Source organism: Saccoglossus kowalevskii, chromosome 13 (genome assembly GCF_978046115.1).
Source record: "Saccoglossus kowalevskii chromosome 13, keSacKowa6.1, whole genome shotgun sequence".
NCBI classification, from domain to species: domain Eukaryota; kingdom Metazoa; phylum Hemichordata; class Enteropneusta; family Harrimaniidae; genus Saccoglossus; species Saccoglossus kowalevskii.
In genome coordinates, this window is record NC_140653.1 from 24,629,008 (window position 1) to 24,646,646 (window position 17,639).

The 17,639-nt window shown below is 32.8% G+C and overlaps 2 protein-coding genes across 2 annotated transcripts; one reads left to right on the forward strand and one right to left on the reverse strand.

Moving 5' to 3' along the window:
• Nucleotides 1-52: 52 nt before the first annotated feature.
• On the reverse strand, nt 53-16,409 carry LOC100374083 (GPI alpha-1,2-mannosyltransferase 3-like). Its single transcript, XM_002736799.4, has 12 exons — nt 15,751-16,409; nt 11,874-11,991; nt 10,939-11,043; nt 10,258-10,403; nt 8,891-9,040; nt 7,209-7,260; nt 6,403-6,620; nt 5,332-5,396; nt 4,364-4,589; nt 2,440-2,620; nt 1,774-1,812; nt 53-1,496 (listed from the first exon to the last, which is right to left on the reverse strand). The coding sequence occupies exons 1-12, from the start codon at nt 16,113-16,115 to the stop codon at nt 1,383-1,385; spliced, it is 1,779 nt and encodes a 592-aa protein (XP_002736845.3). The 5' UTR covers nt 16,116-16,409; the 3' UTR covers nt 53-1,382.
• On the forward strand, nt 16,396-17,215 carry LOC146735095 (uncharacterized). The gene has a single exon (XM_085507109.1). It carries the CDS (start codon nt 16,420-16,422, stop codon nt 16,750-16,752), a length of 333 nt encoding a protein of 110 aa, XP_085363235.1. The 5' UTR covers nt 16,396-16,419; the 3' UTR covers nt 16,753-17,215.
• Nucleotides 17,216-17,639: the final 424 nt, after the last annotated feature.

Sequence of the window (17,639 nt, forward strand, 5' to 3'; positions counted from 1 at the left end):
TGAGTTTCTGTTTGCTGACTACGTCTGAATGGGGACAAAGAAAAACTCAAGATGAGGATATGGAAACTTAGTTTATTACGAGAACAAGCCAGAATTTAAAATACATAATTATTGAATTAAAAAAAATTAAATGCGCTGAAATTACAAACTTGATAAATTGACAATTGAAAACTTTATTATTTGGAAAAAACGTATGCAGAAAATGAAATTTTACAGGGAAAATAAAATAACGCTCAAAGTGAAGTATCTTTATGGTTTTTATGAACCATTGATCTGCAAGGTGTGTTTGATTTGAATGGAACAAAATCAGATTTTGCTGTTTAAAAAAAAATGGTAATACCCTGGTGGTATGAAAGACTTGTAATACCTTTATGGTGAAGTGGCAGTAGTATGGTGTACATGGAAACTGAAAGCGAGTTTCAATAAAGTTTGTCTACCAACTCAAAAGAATTTCACAGAGTGAACTGACCTGCATTGATATAATGCAAGTGAAAACGACACCCATCATAGACCATAACGATCACTTCAAAGGTTACAGTTAATGTGTAACTATTAATATTGCACAATTATTGCAGCTTGCCATATACACTTCAGTTCATAATGCAAATTCAACAAAATTGTAATCTATTAAATTAAAATTCTGACTTGTATTAGAGTACTTGAGTATATAGAATGAGATAAATAATGCTTAAAATGTCAAATAATTCTAATAAATAAGTTGTGTAAAAATAATACTGTGTAAACCCAGATTAAGGTACCATGAATGAACCTGATGATGCTTCCTGATGCGGCAAAGGTAATGTGTTTGCAACTTTCATGATGTATGATGGATTTTGAAATTATGTGATGCGATATATTTTGAACAAATTCTCATTCTGAATGCTAACATCAGACAATGACATAAAAGTAATTATGAAAGAAGAAATCTGACATTCTATTCTATTCATGAAAGCATGCAGTAGGAATTCATTGACACTAGGAAACGATAAAGATAAACGCCGGCCATTTCTGTCACAGACTCACTTGTGATCAGGGACCCTCAGTGAATGCCACAGTTGCATGTCCTATTTCTTTATCCATCTTTGATTGTGCTCATATTCAGATACAGTATAAAATGGAAGATCATACACTAGACAATTATGTATCACTGGAGTTTACACTAGCTCAGAAAATAATCTATTTCTACTTTCCTGCAAAAAGGTTAGTAGTACTAAACTAAAATTAATATTAGTTTTATTCTAAATCACACTGTCACAAAATTCATAAAAAGTGGAGACGCACACTGTAGATGAAACGATATCTCATCACTGAAATCATCTTTTCGTTTAACAATCGCCAAATATTATATCCATCTTAACGTCTAACATGACCTCAATATATAACTAGTTATTTTTCATGTCTTCAAATTCTGGTGGCACCTTTGAAGTTTTACGATACACAACCACTTTCTTTCCAACTCTGCCCTCAGGGAAATGGGTGTGGAAGAACTTTGCACCCTGGAAAGCAAATGAAACAAATTATTGCATCAAAGTAGACTGCTAGTATTCTACCTAACAAATAGGAGCACAAAATCTATCAAAATTTTTAAGATTTTGATAATTTTTCCTTAACTTTTCAGGGTTTTTTGACCAATTAAAAATTAAGTAGTAGCCGTTCTATAACATTGCAAGGGAAACCAATGACATTGCTACACTTTTTTTTCAGCAATCGCTGTAAAAAAAATTTAATTGACTAGTTTATCATTACAAGTTTGCGATCAATCTTTATACACACCTCTTTGTAATTATGCTCTATCAAATATTCTTTGATTCTCTGAAAATAGAAACAAAACAATATCAGATAGTGATTGGATACAAGTGAAAAGTGATTTATGTTTTTAGAGTGCAGTGTCCCCCTCCCTAGAGAAATGCAAAAAACATGGTGGATAATTTGCATAATGATACAATCTAATTTGCATATACTATTTGTAACAAGAGCGATACTGTAAACACATTAAATATTCACTGTTTTTTTAATTTTGCTATTTTCGCAGATAAGTGAAATTAAACATATGTGAACATGTGAAATAACAATAGATCTTTGTACTTACCTGGCAAGTTTGTGAACTTATAACTCAGTGAAATTGATCAAAATTAAATGCCAGTGAAAATAAATGGTTTCACAGTAATTAACATTCCAATGTTCTTAGTGCTTCTTGAAAGTTGAAGCATAGCATTTCTGTGCCCAAGTACATATGGTAAATTATCATGCATAAATGACCTGAGAATATCACAAGCAATGGCAACAGGTGGGGCTCATGCACATGGAACTGCTGTTTTGCAAGATGGCTATCAAATTTGCTACCTGATAGATAACTGATTTGCGATAAGTTTGGCAGGTATGCTTGGAACGAATGGTTTGGATGAGCGCAAGGTTTTGACCGCAATCTCTGATACTTACTGGTTTCAGGACAGTATAGAAAACCAACAGACTTGGCTGAGTTCCTGGTTTACTGTATCTTGTCTTCAGCCACTTGTTGGGATTCTTATAGAATCTATCAGCCTCCTCAACGTAGTTGGTTTTATTCTTTAAATTAGGTGAACAATCCAGGAATCTCAGTGCCGCATTGAAATGTAAGTGGCTACAAGATAAAAACATGGTCACCAGATCCTTAATAAACAGTCTGTTACATTTAACATCACAAGTACCGGTATTATTTTTTGGAAAATCAAAAGATTTTTTTGAAATAAAATTATACACCAAATAACGCCACTAAGCATTATATCATGTGATTAATTATTCATGAATTAGTAAACGGAGCATGAAATAGCAACAAACATATTTATAAACGTCACAACAAATCACCAAAAAAGCCACAGTAGTATATTAAAGGCACTTAGGAGTAGAAATTGTCATTGTTGTCTGTGCATGTTCCCCTCATTTGACCGATTTCTTGTGTTGTACAAATTTTTATGATTACGTTTTGACTTCTAGTGCTAAATGCTATTCACTCATCTTTAAATATTTTTCATGAAGAAAGAATTGCTTGAAAAGTCACAATCCATGACCATATGTTATCAAGCACACAATTTGTCTTGTGAATTTAATGCAGTACTACTGTAAAATAATTTATTTTAGCAGGATTTAATTTTCGCTGAAAAGATTGTTTGGGTGTTTTGTATGAAATTTATTTTCACTGATTGAAGTTGAATGTAAATGGGCCATTCCAGTTTATATCTGCACCCCCCCCCCCCCCCCCTGTTGATGAGGTCGGATTTCCAGCACTGTATGATGGGGAAAATACCCCGGAATTCCAACTGTATATGGAGAAACAGAATTTGGAAATTCAGACGAGTATGGAAAAAAAAATTCTGGAAATCCAGGCAGTTATGGCTACTAAATTAAATATGGCCTAGTTTATCTCACCACATACCGGTTGATGAGGTTGGATTTTCAACAGTATGAAATAGTTACCGGTATTACTGAAATTAGATAATGATGGTGGGATGAATGAGCTCATCAACACCATGAATCAGGACTAGTTTGGATTTCCATTATCAGATATAAAATTTTGAACTTGGTAAATTAGCATATGATGAGAGTTATATTTGGAAATCCTACTCTGTATGGTGGCACAATGAAACTCATCAACACCATAAGTAGGAACTATAGTTTTGGATTTCCATTACTGTATGGTGAATGGTGATTTGGAAATAAAACTTTGTATGACTTACAATGTATACACCCATGGAAATTGTAACCTGTATGAAGTAAACACACAAACTCATCAACAGGGGGGGGGGTGCAGATATAAACTGGAATGGCCCAATTATAGGAAAAAGGTATATTTGGTGGATTTTATTTTCACTGAATCATTCCTTTAGTGAAAATAGCGAAAATTAATTCCAAGCAAAAATAAGTATTTCACAGTATATTGTAAAGGCCAGCTTTCAGATCATTTAATATAATTGAATGAATTTTGGTGCATAATTATTTCTCAAATACCTAAAAAAACTTTTGGATTTTATCTTCAGCTCTCCTTTCTGTATTCTATGTAAAGTATATGTATGTAGTGCAACATGTTTATGAATTTTTCTAGAATTTTGTTGTTAATTTTGAACCAAATAGACCCAATTTTATGTTTCCTATATGTTTCTATCAAAATGTTTTGAAAAATGGAAAAAATTGTGAGTTTAATTTTGTGTATTGTGACAAAAGGTGACTTTGGCAGTAGAAAGGTTAAAGTAACACATTCGCCACACACAGCACATGTTCAAATTTTTGTGTAAACGAATATGCAATTTAAATTTCGCATGGTATGACATTCAAACACTATGCAGCAATTTAAATAAATTAATTACAAGAATGTGTCTGTATTTATTACCTGTAATACGGTGTGTGGTGACACGGCATTAAAAACACTATTGATGGCAATTCATTCTTATTCTTGGCATTGGAACACATGTTTTGTAAGTATGGCATGACATCCATAGTCCCTCGTTGATGTAACATACCGAAATACAAAGCCACAGGCAGGTTGGTTATCAACAGACCAAGTATCAGGAAGGAAGCAAAGGAAATCTTCTTGCTGTACATGTGCAGTGATATACCTAAGAAGAAATGGAGAAATGCAGTACTGTAAAAGGGTTACCGGTAATTATTCACTGGGGTTTAATTTTGCTTATTTCGCTGACTTGAAAATGTGCTAAATTAAAACCCAGTGAGTGTAAAATTTAGCATAGAACACATTATCTAAATGATAAAACCATGAATTTAAAGCCCACTGAATATGCCTTAAATGGTAAATCAGCGAAATTTTAACCCAGTGAAAATAAGTCATTTTACAGTATACAATGTGATGACAGGTAATATCTTCCTATGTACAACAAATAACTACTGTATTACACTGTGAGAAGTGTTATAACTAGATAAAAATTCAATCAGAAAATAATGGGTTGTCCTATTGTCTGTGATCAGATCATCAGTGATATAATAGTCGATGACACCAAGAGTGATTAATTAAAGTCGTATCATATAATAAGTCTTGTCATATCATATCATATTGAATCGTATTGTATTGTATCATATCATACATATCGGCATATCATATCATATCTCATATCATATATCATATCATATCGTATATCATATCATCTATCAAGTTATGTCATTTTATAGTACGGTATCACAATATCATTGTGCATATTCTGCATATTAGCAGTGTCAACCAGGGTGTTACGGAATTTAAAAATATGGGAAATTGCTAACTGTAATTTTAAGATACACTCATAGCATAGAATATCTGATACAGCTTTAAAGCTTAAATAGCAATCAAGGAATGTTGACACTTACCACAGAACAGCATTGCTATAGGTATCACAGATGACATAAAACGGAACTCCTTATGGCTGAACACACTAGAAGAGACAACGGTATATAGTTGTAAATATTGTAACATACACATTTCACAAAAATAAAATAAACACATTTAAGGTTTGGGTAAAAGGTAGTACCGTAAAATCTGTATTAGAAGCCACACCCCTAATAGAAGCCGCGGCTTCTAATACAGATTTTACAGTACTCATATATGGTGAATAACTAGCCATGCAAATTCCTCTGTTTGAATTTTGATTTTGATTGTGAAGGGTTATCCAAGAGTCTGTTTTCAGTACATATGCTATGACCAGATCAAATAAATAAAATTGTTTGCAAAAGGGGAAAAACTGCCAACCTTTTCAGAAAAAAAAATCCCCTATAGTTTGCTAAAAAAAATTTTTAAGACAAAAATTGGGTGAAATGAACATGAATTACTAAAACATATTCTTAAAATAATTCTTCCATAACAGTGCAGTACTGACTCAAGATAATTCTCCATCATCGTCCAGTACTGGTTTCTATTGCAAGATGTTTGAGCTTCACAACGAACCAGTAAAGTAGTACAATCATACTATGGACACATACTGATCCCAAGTACTGGTCCATAATGGAGAGGTTCTGTTATGGATCCATCACGGAAGAATTTGTGCCATGAATAACGAAACTTTGTAGCTATATTTTGCACGCTTCATGTATTTTTCTTACAACCATTAGCCTTTTCACCACCATTCCTCTCTTTTCATCACAAATTCACAAAATAGTCCTGGATATAGTCTGCACTTTCCCTCACAAGATTGGGACATACAAAACAAAACAAAAGTATAAAAGCTTAAAATTTACTAAAATTTTGTCTGTTGGCTCCAAAATTAGGGTTCATTTTCAAAAATATTGAAGAATTTAAAAAAAAGTGCAGAAAAAATTGGGTAAGAAAATCTGGTGGTGAAAATTTCAGACCAGATGGAGACCAATGTTCAATATCAATGTTGTCATGGTTACTGAAAAAGACAGTTACACATATAAAGAACCACTCTAGGAAGAATTATTTACCTATAAACCACGACTGTCCATAATAGAATATATAACAATGGACGGTACTTTTGCTCCTGCCATGCTTTCCTGATGCCAAACGACAATGGAATGAGATGCGTTCCCAAAACAATGGGTATTCCAGTAACCATGTACCAATAGAAAGGGTGAGAGCCATAATTTGAGCCAATGTCGCTGAAGAAATTGTAGTAGAAGAAATTGTATTGTACAAATATCCACTGCAAAAAAGAAATTATTAATTAGAAGTTAAATGAAACAGCAAAAAAACAACTTAAGTGAATGGAATTTACTAGGAAATTTTAATATAGAATTACGAATTCTATACAATATGGATGACCAAAATTTTGAATACAATATGACATGACCTTTGACCCTTCTGTCATTTTTTGATCAAGATATCTTTTTCCTTTTTTTTAATATTTTGTGCCAGGTGACATTAAAGTCACTTCTGTCTCTCCTGGCATTTTTATTTGTTTTTTAATTAAGTGTATGCATGCAAATCAGTCTCTCAAACTGAATACTTTGTGTTTGTAAAGTAAGACAGACTATACTCTGATTTATACTACTGAGTGGACAGTTGGCTCCGTGAATTTAACCCCAAACCTTTCTAGTACAAAGTGAACATTTTAAACCAAACAAGAGATGTTGTACATGAAAATTAGAACATTATTTCAAACAATAGCCACATTAACTGCACAAAATGACATAGGAAGGGTACTACATTGTACTACCCCCGGTAGATTTTACAATTTGTGATCGTGTAACATCTCTCATTTGATGTTATCACTTGTTTCAAGATCACCAACCTTGCCATAAAATAATCTGTCAATCCCAGCTGACCATACAGCAGCACATATTCTATAAACAGAAATACATTCATTAAAATTTATAGGTGACAATTTTAACTTTAGGAGACATACTGAATATATGTGTGAATATATGAGTGCTGATCATTTAGACTGTATCATGTATATTTGCTGTTAGGGTCTTGTGACAATACTGTGTGACCATCTTCAGATCGTGAAGGCATTTTAGCAATTTAATGCATAGTTGACCACAAGTACCTGTGGCCCTTGAAGGCTTCCCCCTGACGTCACACCATATTAATAGTGAATGCTTTTACCCAAGGTACGTGTTTTTGTGTGTGCTCTATTCTAGATCACTTTTTAAATTGGAAACTTTCCATATGAGTATTACCGGTACATGAATATGTTTTGAAAGTGGTTCACATACACACAGTGTAACCATACATCAGGGTGGATTGATAATGTACAAAAAAGAACACGTATTTGATAAATCTTTATTATGCAGTATGTTCAAATCCAAATTATCCAGAAATAAAACATGTTGAAATAGCTACATGCTATTTTAGCAAATTTGACCCAATCCATGAATAAACAGAATCTTAATTTAGCTAAAGTGCTAACAATCTTAATGTGATAATGTACCGTAGAATATTTTATTTTCGCTTGAAACTAATTTTCGCTATTTTCGCTGAAGGAATGATTCAGTGAAAATAAATTCCATACGAAACACCAAAAAAGTCTTTTCAGCTAAAATTAATTCCAGCTAAAATAAAGTATTTTACAGTACATTATTTTAAATAAGCGACATCTTGAATTGGGGAAATTACAAATAAATAAGCTAAGATAACGTGCTATATGTACATGTCGCTAATAAAAACAGTAATTCACATTTTTATTTTCTAATTTGTTCAGTTTGAAATTATTTCACACAGTCTAAAAATAGAAAGTCACCTCATCAACCACAGTGCATTGTAATCTTGTTTTCTTATTTCCCCAGAAATAGACATTACTATAAGTTTTATGATGACACACCTGTTTATTTATCCTCACTGATATATTCTTGTAGATCATTAATAGTGAACAAGTATCAAATTTGTTTTTTATGTAAATTTAAAGCTGTTATTTTGCTACAATCAAATAATCGAAACACTGCGACTATGTCATCCTTGCAAAATTCAACATTTAATGCATTAACAGAACACTGCTCAGATGGCCCAGGAAGTTATATCACGTTTCTACCATATTTTGCAATATTTTCTGTTTTTAAAAAAAATGTGATACACTATACACATTTATTTTTAAAGGGTTTTGTGAAAAATATGTGAAATGAACAAGTTTTTACATACATTTCAATTAATTCACATATATCAGCATAGCAACCATATTGATTTTTAATAATTTTATTCTACAGGAACTCAGAAGAGTACGCACAAATGACGTACTGTAAAAGGATTAATTATGGGTTTTAATTTTGCTTATTTCGCTGACTGGAAAATGCACTAAATTAAAACCCAGTGAATATGTAATATTCAGCATAGAACACATTATCTAAATGATAAAACCGTGAATTTAAAACCCACTGAATATGCCTGAATTGCGAAATCAGAGAAATTTAAACCCAGTGAAAATTAGTCATTTTACAGTATTAGGAAGAGAAAAAGGTCAACGAACTCAATACTTACCCTACGGGTATATAGCCCGTGAAGATAAGCCATACTTTATTTTCAGACCTTATAAAATGCCACATTATGAAAGGCAGCCATACAACCGCTGCAGTTGGTCGAATGATAAATGATATTGCTGCTATGGATAGGTATATAAAATTTGGATATCTACAAAAAAAAAAAATATATATATATATATACAGTTAAGATGGATTGTCGTAACACACTAAGGCCAGACTTTTTTTATTCCTTGTTTCTTGAGTTTTTATAAGGCAATTTTTTTGAGGAGGGCGGGGAAAAAATAAAATTAATTCTTTTTTTCTATTAGATTTGTGTGATTCTCAAAGAATTGTAAGTGAGATCATTGATCGAAGAGAAGAAATGAAATAAAATGTTATTCCATGTATAACCTTGTTTCTCATCTGCGCGAGACTTCGGTACTTTGATCATGATACTCCCACGAAAATGCAACTTGGATTTGGTATGCGGCGGGCGGTAAAAAAATGAAGATAAAAATAAGATTTTTTTAGCAATTTTTTGCGCTTACAAGTCGGCGGGCGCGAGAAATTACGCTGAAATAAAATTTTATTTTTATTTCATTTTCGGCTCCTGTTCATTCGGCGGGTTCGCGAAACAAAGGATAATAAAAGTCTGGCCTAACTTTTAAGCATATGTTTCCAATACAGAAAGTATGGAAGGCATGTACACTTACACTTGGGCACAACATTGATAACTCTAATAACTCAAATCTTGACTACTTAACAGCTGATAAGTGATATTTTCTTTAATAGATAACTTTATATTCCATTTTTGTATCATAACATGTTATGCAAGGTGCACCTTATTACAATCACTCGTTTCCATGACAACATTAATATTCTTTACATGCAGCTTGAATGCAGCTTTATGGTTAGCGAGTTTGCTCAAGTTCAGGGAGATAGGGAGTCTGACTGCCCCCTCAGCAGTGAAATGTACATACTACTGTAAAGGGGGTAATTATTCACTGGGTTTTAATTTAGCTTATTTCGCTGACTGGGAAAATGCGCTAAATTAAAACACAGTGAATATGTAAAATTTAGCATAGAACACATTATCTAAATGATGAAACCGTGAATTTAAAACCTACTGAATATGCCTGAAATGGTAAATCAGTGAAATTTAAACCCAGTGAAAATTAGTCATTTTACAGTATCCAGACTTACGGTACTCGAGGTTGGGATATGGTGTTCAGTCAAAAGGACGTAAAACTGTTGGTCCTGTTCCTTTCCTCAGCGCACATACAAAATATCAGTATAGTACAAGTAGCAGAGATCCGTGGAAGACATACCGGTATAATGTAACAGACTACTTTGTATACTATCGTAAATAATAGTAATAATACTCACTGTTTTTCTTTATATTCTTTATGTATCCAGTCAGTAGGCCATGCATAGTAGTAAAGTCCGAAGATCAATAGTATCATCTCCATGGTGTTAGACAAAGTCCTTGTACATATGTAGCACACAAACCAAGAAGTTAAATAACTTAGAAGCTGATAATTCAGATGTTAAGTAAAAACTTTACAATGTCAACAATCAGTTAGGATAGGCGATATTAAGGGCCAAAAAATGCCATTTTCGACGACTAACGCGTTTATTGAACGTTTCATTTAAATCTAATTGAGACAACGGGATTGGCTATAATAATTCCACAAAGTGTCGCAAAGCCAATCAGATTCTGGTGGATACACCTATGTTGATTATACAGTGACTCATGCTGTAACATGCGCAGACATAGATCGTCCCTTTTCAGGGGCAAATAATTATCCATGGTAACATCACAGCAATCGTTCTGATTGGTCAATGTATTTTTTTTTCAAATTTATACTTGTTTTATAAAATGTAAATTGTTTGAATGGCTATTACGGTACTATTTAAAACAAAAAAGTTTTAAAAACATCTACATTTTGATTAACATGAAGTTAAAGAACTAGCAGCAAAATGTTCTCAATTTCTTGAAAATAAAAGTTACAGTATAAATTACATGCACTATAAATGCACAACAAAACATAACAATATTAAGGATACAACCCAGTAGGCAATTTCTGAACCAAACAATCTCTGAGCCAGCTTATAGAGGTAGACATCAGCTGCAGCCGCTAACATCCCTTGCACTAACCTCGGCAGCAAAATCTGAAAGTTCAAGAGAAATTAGAATAACGAAAGAATACATCAAACACAGCTGATAGTTCATTTCTGGTGATATGTAACACAAAATATGAAGTGAGATAATTTATAAACAATGTGGTAGATGCATGAAAAAATGATTAAACAATTATTATTGACAGAAAACTAGACACATATGATTTTGTTTGCCATGTTGTTTATTTATCCATTTTTTTTTAACTTGATTTATTTTTGCAAAACTTATTTTCTTAGACTTAGAAGTTCTGTATGGCATCAGGTTGGTTTTGGCAGTACCACTTTCACGGATGCCATGCGGTGTTTGGTGCTGGTGTTGGCAAAGTGTGATGCCATACAGACATATTTGTTCATTTATTGATTAATAAGCTATATGTTTATTCATCACTGATTTGTATTAACTTTCACATTCATTTGTTTATTTATTTATTAATTTGGTTAGTTAATCTTCATATTAATATACTTATTTTTGGCCCTCTACTATATACATTATAATTTACTTCCAGTGTATATAGGAAATCAGACTAGACTAGCAGTAAGCTATTTTCTGATTTCTTTTTTACCAATATATATATATATATATTTGTTTTTCTGTATGGCTTACCGGTACTTTTGTTATTTTTTTCAGTGTTTCTTCTTCTTCTTATTATTATTATTGGGTAAATAAATATTATGATTATTTAAAGCTTTATTCAGCATACAGCTCATAGGAACTTCACATTATTACCCCCAACATGACTGTGCTTTATAATTCAATCTGTAAACCATTCTCAACTCTCCGGGGATCATACAGATAACATAAAAATATGGAAGTAACTCACCAGTAACATTGGATGGTCAATTTGATAGTATTCTAATATTTTATATATTGCAGCAAATATCAACGGATGGGTATATCCTCTGATACCATTTTTCCATTCCCAGGTCAGATGTCCATATGTATTTTTAAGTTAAAGATACTATTAACAACATGTCTTTTTATGTACATACAATGTATGATGCAAAATATTTTATTTTCGTTTGGAATTTAAGTTTGTTTTTTTTGCCGAAAGGGATGATTTAGTAAAAATAAAATCCAGTGAATTAAAACTTTTTTTTCTATATTTTACATTCAACTCATCAAAAATCAGTGAAAACAAGCCATGCATGGCACAGTCCCCATTAGTTATCAAATTTAAGATATATAGTTTTGTTTATAGTAATATAGCTGGAATATAACCATGTCAGGAATATAATTATTTAACATTAAAATTGACATTTGTATCTGATCGTCAAACAAGTACTTGTCCATATTGAGAGATATTGCTCTGGAACAGCATTCAAAATCAGCCATTTTGAATACAAATATATATATAACGTGATGTATAACGAATATATAAAATTTGAATATAATCAGTCAAAGCATTTCAGAGATATGGCTCTAGAAGCCCAATCATTAAAACAAAATGGCCGCCAGTCAGCCATTTTATATCCAATTTGAAAAATAAAATGACGAGCATCAGGAACCCGTAATGTCTAATGTATGTACCAAGTTTGAACGAAATCCACCCATAAATGCTTGATATTTGATGATTTTTTAGCACAAACATGACCACCATTTTGAATAGGATAGTCAAACCAATATATCTATTTATCTATGACATGATGTATAATGAATATTTAAAATTTGAAAATATTATCAGTCAAAACAAGTCGGAGATATGGGTCTAGAAGCCCATTCATTAAAACAAAATGGCCGCCAGATATCCAATCTGAAAAATAAAATGACGAGCATCAGGAACCTTTAATGTCTAATATATGTACCAAGTTTGAACGAAATCCATCCATAAATGCTTGATATTTAATAATTGTTTAGCACAAAAAAGGCCATCATTTGGCCATTTTGAATAGGATCGTCAAACCAATATATCTGTCTATCTATGACATGATGTATAATGAATATTTAAAATCTGAACATAATCAGTGAAAGCAAGTCAGAGATATGGCACGAGAACCACATTCATTAATACAAAATGGCCGCTAGTCGGCCATTTTGAATTTTATATGAAAAATAAAATTATTAGCATCAAGGTCCCATAATGTCTAATGTATATACCAAGTTTGAACAAAATCCATCTGTAAACACCCGAGAAATGGTTGATTTTTTGGATTTTTTAGCACAAAAATGACAGCCATTCGGCCATCTTGAATCAGATCGTAAAACAAAATGATGTGCATCAAGGTTTTATAATGTCTAATGTATATACCAAGTTTGAACAAAATCCATCTGTAAACAGCCGAGAAATGCTTGATTTTGATGATTTTTAGCACAAAAATGGCCGCCATTCAGCCATCTTGAATCAGATCGTGAACGAACGGGGACTAATAAACTCCTAACAAAACATCCAAAGAGTATTTTCAGCGTAAATTAATTCCAGCTAAAATACAGTATTTTACAGTAGTGAAAAACTATATTTTCACTATGGGCATGTCTTATAAAAAATGTTTTATCTCAACATTGATTTAATCATGTACAAAATCACTTCCATCAGTGTTTTTCTTTACTGGTTTCACAATTTGACAAACAGACTTGTTGAACATCCCCTTACAGATGACACATTTGTTACTTTTTGAAGTGTGGATATATCACGCAATATTGCACAATTCATGACATATATGCATATATATTGTTAACTTGGTAATTTCAAGACGAAGTGGAAACAAAATTAAACTGCAGTTACACATTCTGAACATGCTTAGAATAATGTAAAATTGGCCCTGGAATACAACAAACAGCAGCGTAAATTCTAACATGCTGTAGTCAAAGTTATGGTCAATTTCAAATTGTATTTCTTCGTGGAGATGTCTAAAGATTTGATGTATTCATAATAATTTTATTGCAAAAAAGTATCATTTATCCATTAGATGCTGAGCATGAAAACCAACGACAGGCATGACGAGTATGTTGACAACAGTGAAGCTCACATGAGCAAACCAGTGCAACAGTCAATTATAATGGTTTTAATTACTATTTTTTTTCTTTTTCAGTAAAGATACTCTTCTCTTTATCAAACCGTCCTCATATTATAATGACTATCATTTCTGTTTGTCTTTCCAGCATAAAACAGATTTAAAGACAATTTTCGAAAGATACAAAGATACAAGGTAACAAGGTATCGTCCAATCACAATAATGTATTCATGGCACTGTTATATCAGTGTAATATAATTGTGTTTTTGCAAAGGTCTATTGTAATGTACATGAGAATTAATCTAATTTAATTTTAAAAACATTGATTCACATCTGACATGTACAGTGTGAAGAATATGGTACAGTAAACTGCTTTCATAATGTGGCTGATATAAATTTCTATGACTTTGGGATTTTGAAGATGTTAGCAACAATCAATTTTCACGGAAGTCAATGCCAGTGACATATTTAAAAAGGCAGATGATTCATGTTATACAATCATGAACTGAACAAACACAAGACTAATATAATATTTAAAGAACAGATGAGTCAAGCATTTTTAGATTACTGGTAATTTTTTTATGAAAATTAATCTTTACCCAATGAAATTTACATAATTTACTGTAAAAGGGTTAATTATTCACTGGGTTTTAATTTTGCTTATTTCGCTGACTGGAAAATGCGCTAAATTAAAACCCAGTGAATATGTCAAATTTAGCATAGAACACATTATCTGAATGATAAAACCATGAATTTAAAACCCACTGAATATGCCTGAAATGCTTAATCAGCGAAATTTAAACCCAGTGAAAATTAATCATTTTACAGTATGTTGTGATAAAATTTTCACTGGCATGTGTAATTAGCGAAAATTAGTCTCAAATTAATTTGGTTTATTGTACTATATCAAGATTGATAATTTAACTGCTGTTGTCATAGAAACCACAATGAAAATCCATCTTGTCATTAATTTTGTTACTGTAAAACGTGTCTTTTTCGCGAGCATGTCTTTTTAGCGAATTTAGCAAGAAAACTGATTCGCTAATTCAAGATATCGCTAACGACTTAATTATAAATTCAAAATGGCCAAGGCTTGGGGATTTGTATACAGTAATTACGAACATAAAAATCTGGGGCGCTTCCTAATTACGCTTGACAGTTTTTCTTTGTTTTTATGGAGATGATAACTGGATTTGTTTTGGCATGCAACAGACAAGTATTGTGAGAACATGAAATCAACAATGACAAGAGAGATTCGCGAAATCAACATTTCGCTATTATGTCATTTTACCACAATTCGCTAAAATTGCATGTCACTTGTTCAGCATGTTTTACAGTATATCATGTGTCGATGATTGCAGCTGTATAGCAATCTAATTTATTTCTATTCAGATGTACATCCTTGCCATAATAAACAAATGATAAAATCACTTACAAACACTTTTGTTACGGTACTCAATCATGAATGTTGTTCTTTATTTAGTCTTCTGTGATAGACAAATTGTGGCTGTTTTTTCATGAAAACGAAATTTCATGAAAACCAATTCATTTATGAAAGTAAAGTCAAATTATTCCTCCCTTTCCCTTGTATTTTTCAAAATAAAATTCAATAAAAGGATTCTATTATATTTAAATTCTATTTCCAATCTACTCTATTCTATTCAATTATTATAATCACATTCTGACCTAATCTAATAATTTTTTTATATTATTTATGTTTAAATATACTATATTCGATAAAAAGGATATTTGAAGACCATTTGATGAGCTACCTCTAGCGACTGCCAGTACTCGTCAGCTACAAAGAAAGTCTGTATCAAGAACACGTTGAGAGATCGTATCAATAAAAGCACTCCCATCAAACGAGGTGGTGAAAATTTGACGTTGTCCACAAACCGTGTTCTCATGCCCCTCTCTTTTTCAGCAGCGATTAATTTTTCTAGGTATTCTTTTTGAAGTCTAATGTTTTCATATTCACTGATTGCCCCTTCAGGTATCGTGCCGGCTTCTTTCGTTTCCACGGCTTCGTCCTCGTCAGAAGTTCGATCTGCGATGTCATGATCGTCTGTTTCGTGGTCTGGTGCCCGGTGTCTTAGTTCGGTATCCATCGACATGATGCCGAGCTTTATTGATGAACAGTGCCTCCGTGGATTAAATTCGAACAAAGGCTTCAACCAACTCAATCTCTACACGGACTGCAGACGGGGCCAACTGGGCGACGAAAGCGCGTTCAGCGTTGGTTTGACCAGTACGACAGAGTCTACTCAACGAACAAATCAATAATAGAGTAACTGCAATCAAAATGTCTCGGCATAGAATCACAATGTCAAGATGACATTTTCCAGAACATCAGAGAATCGCGAACACAGCCATTTTCACGCATTGTAACCTCTAACCCCAAAAGCGCCATCAACGTCTATGCTACCTCACCAGCTGACTGTGCATGCCGGATATCAGCAAGTTGATGACTGTATTTACGTTCAACATCTCATATATCTGATATATAAATATAAGAACATGAGCAGACGACTTTCTTATACTCAGATTCTTTTCGTCACAGGAGTAGGCGTGGCAGCGGGCACTTACATTTATAAACCGATTTTCCAGCGATACTCCAGAGAGCAGATTGAACAACAGCAACAGCAAAAGATGGACATTTTGACGGAGCAAGGCTCATCTGAGAACACCAAAATAAGCTTAGAAGTTGATGAAACTCAGTTACAAGAGAAGATGCCTGATCAGACTAGTTAAGCACCTCATACTGCATGATACCTCCACCTTTATTTATTTAATCACTTAATCCATGCTGGATGATAATGAATTACACACACAAAAAGCAGAAGAAGAAAAGTGACATGACTACACCTAGATGTGTAATTCATGGCATTGCATAGTATTGGAAGAAGTTGGTTTCCATGGAAACATAAATGCAACTTGAACATACTGTGTCCCCATCGCTAGTACAAGAATGGAAGGAAGAATTTGATTGCAGTCTTCACATTTATTACTCTTCATCTATTAAATGCCGTTTTGTACTTGAAGTTTACTTGGTCAACAGTTAGGATATATCAACAATGTACAATGACTGTTACAGAATTGTGAAAACTGATTTTTGCATATACATTGTACTGCATTTCCTCCATTTGAAGTGCATATAAACCAAAAATTGCATTGATTTTATACTGGATCATTAAAATATTACTAATTAACCATATATTTACAACTGTCATTCACTTAAGTACATGTGCTACTACAGATACACCATCAAACAAGTAATCTACAATATTCACATGTACAGAGGGGGCAGAAGGACCAACATACATCATCTGCAACCACCTCTATTAATACGATGGTACCAGAGCATAAATATACTTTTTAGTAGCTATTTGGTAGCACAGAAACTATAGTTTCAACAAGGCAGTCAATACATTGTTGTTTTGTTTTGATGCTATACTGAGAATTAGATTTGGTAAGTTAAATTTAATGTGACCAAACAACTTGCTTCCAAGTGGTAACCAAGGGTTACCAAACTCCCTGGAAAGGGACAAGATCTTTGTTCAGGATTCACCAATGAGCACGGAATGTCATGCTCAGGTACAAACAATGTAATGATCACTCAAATGGTCTTTCTTAGCTCT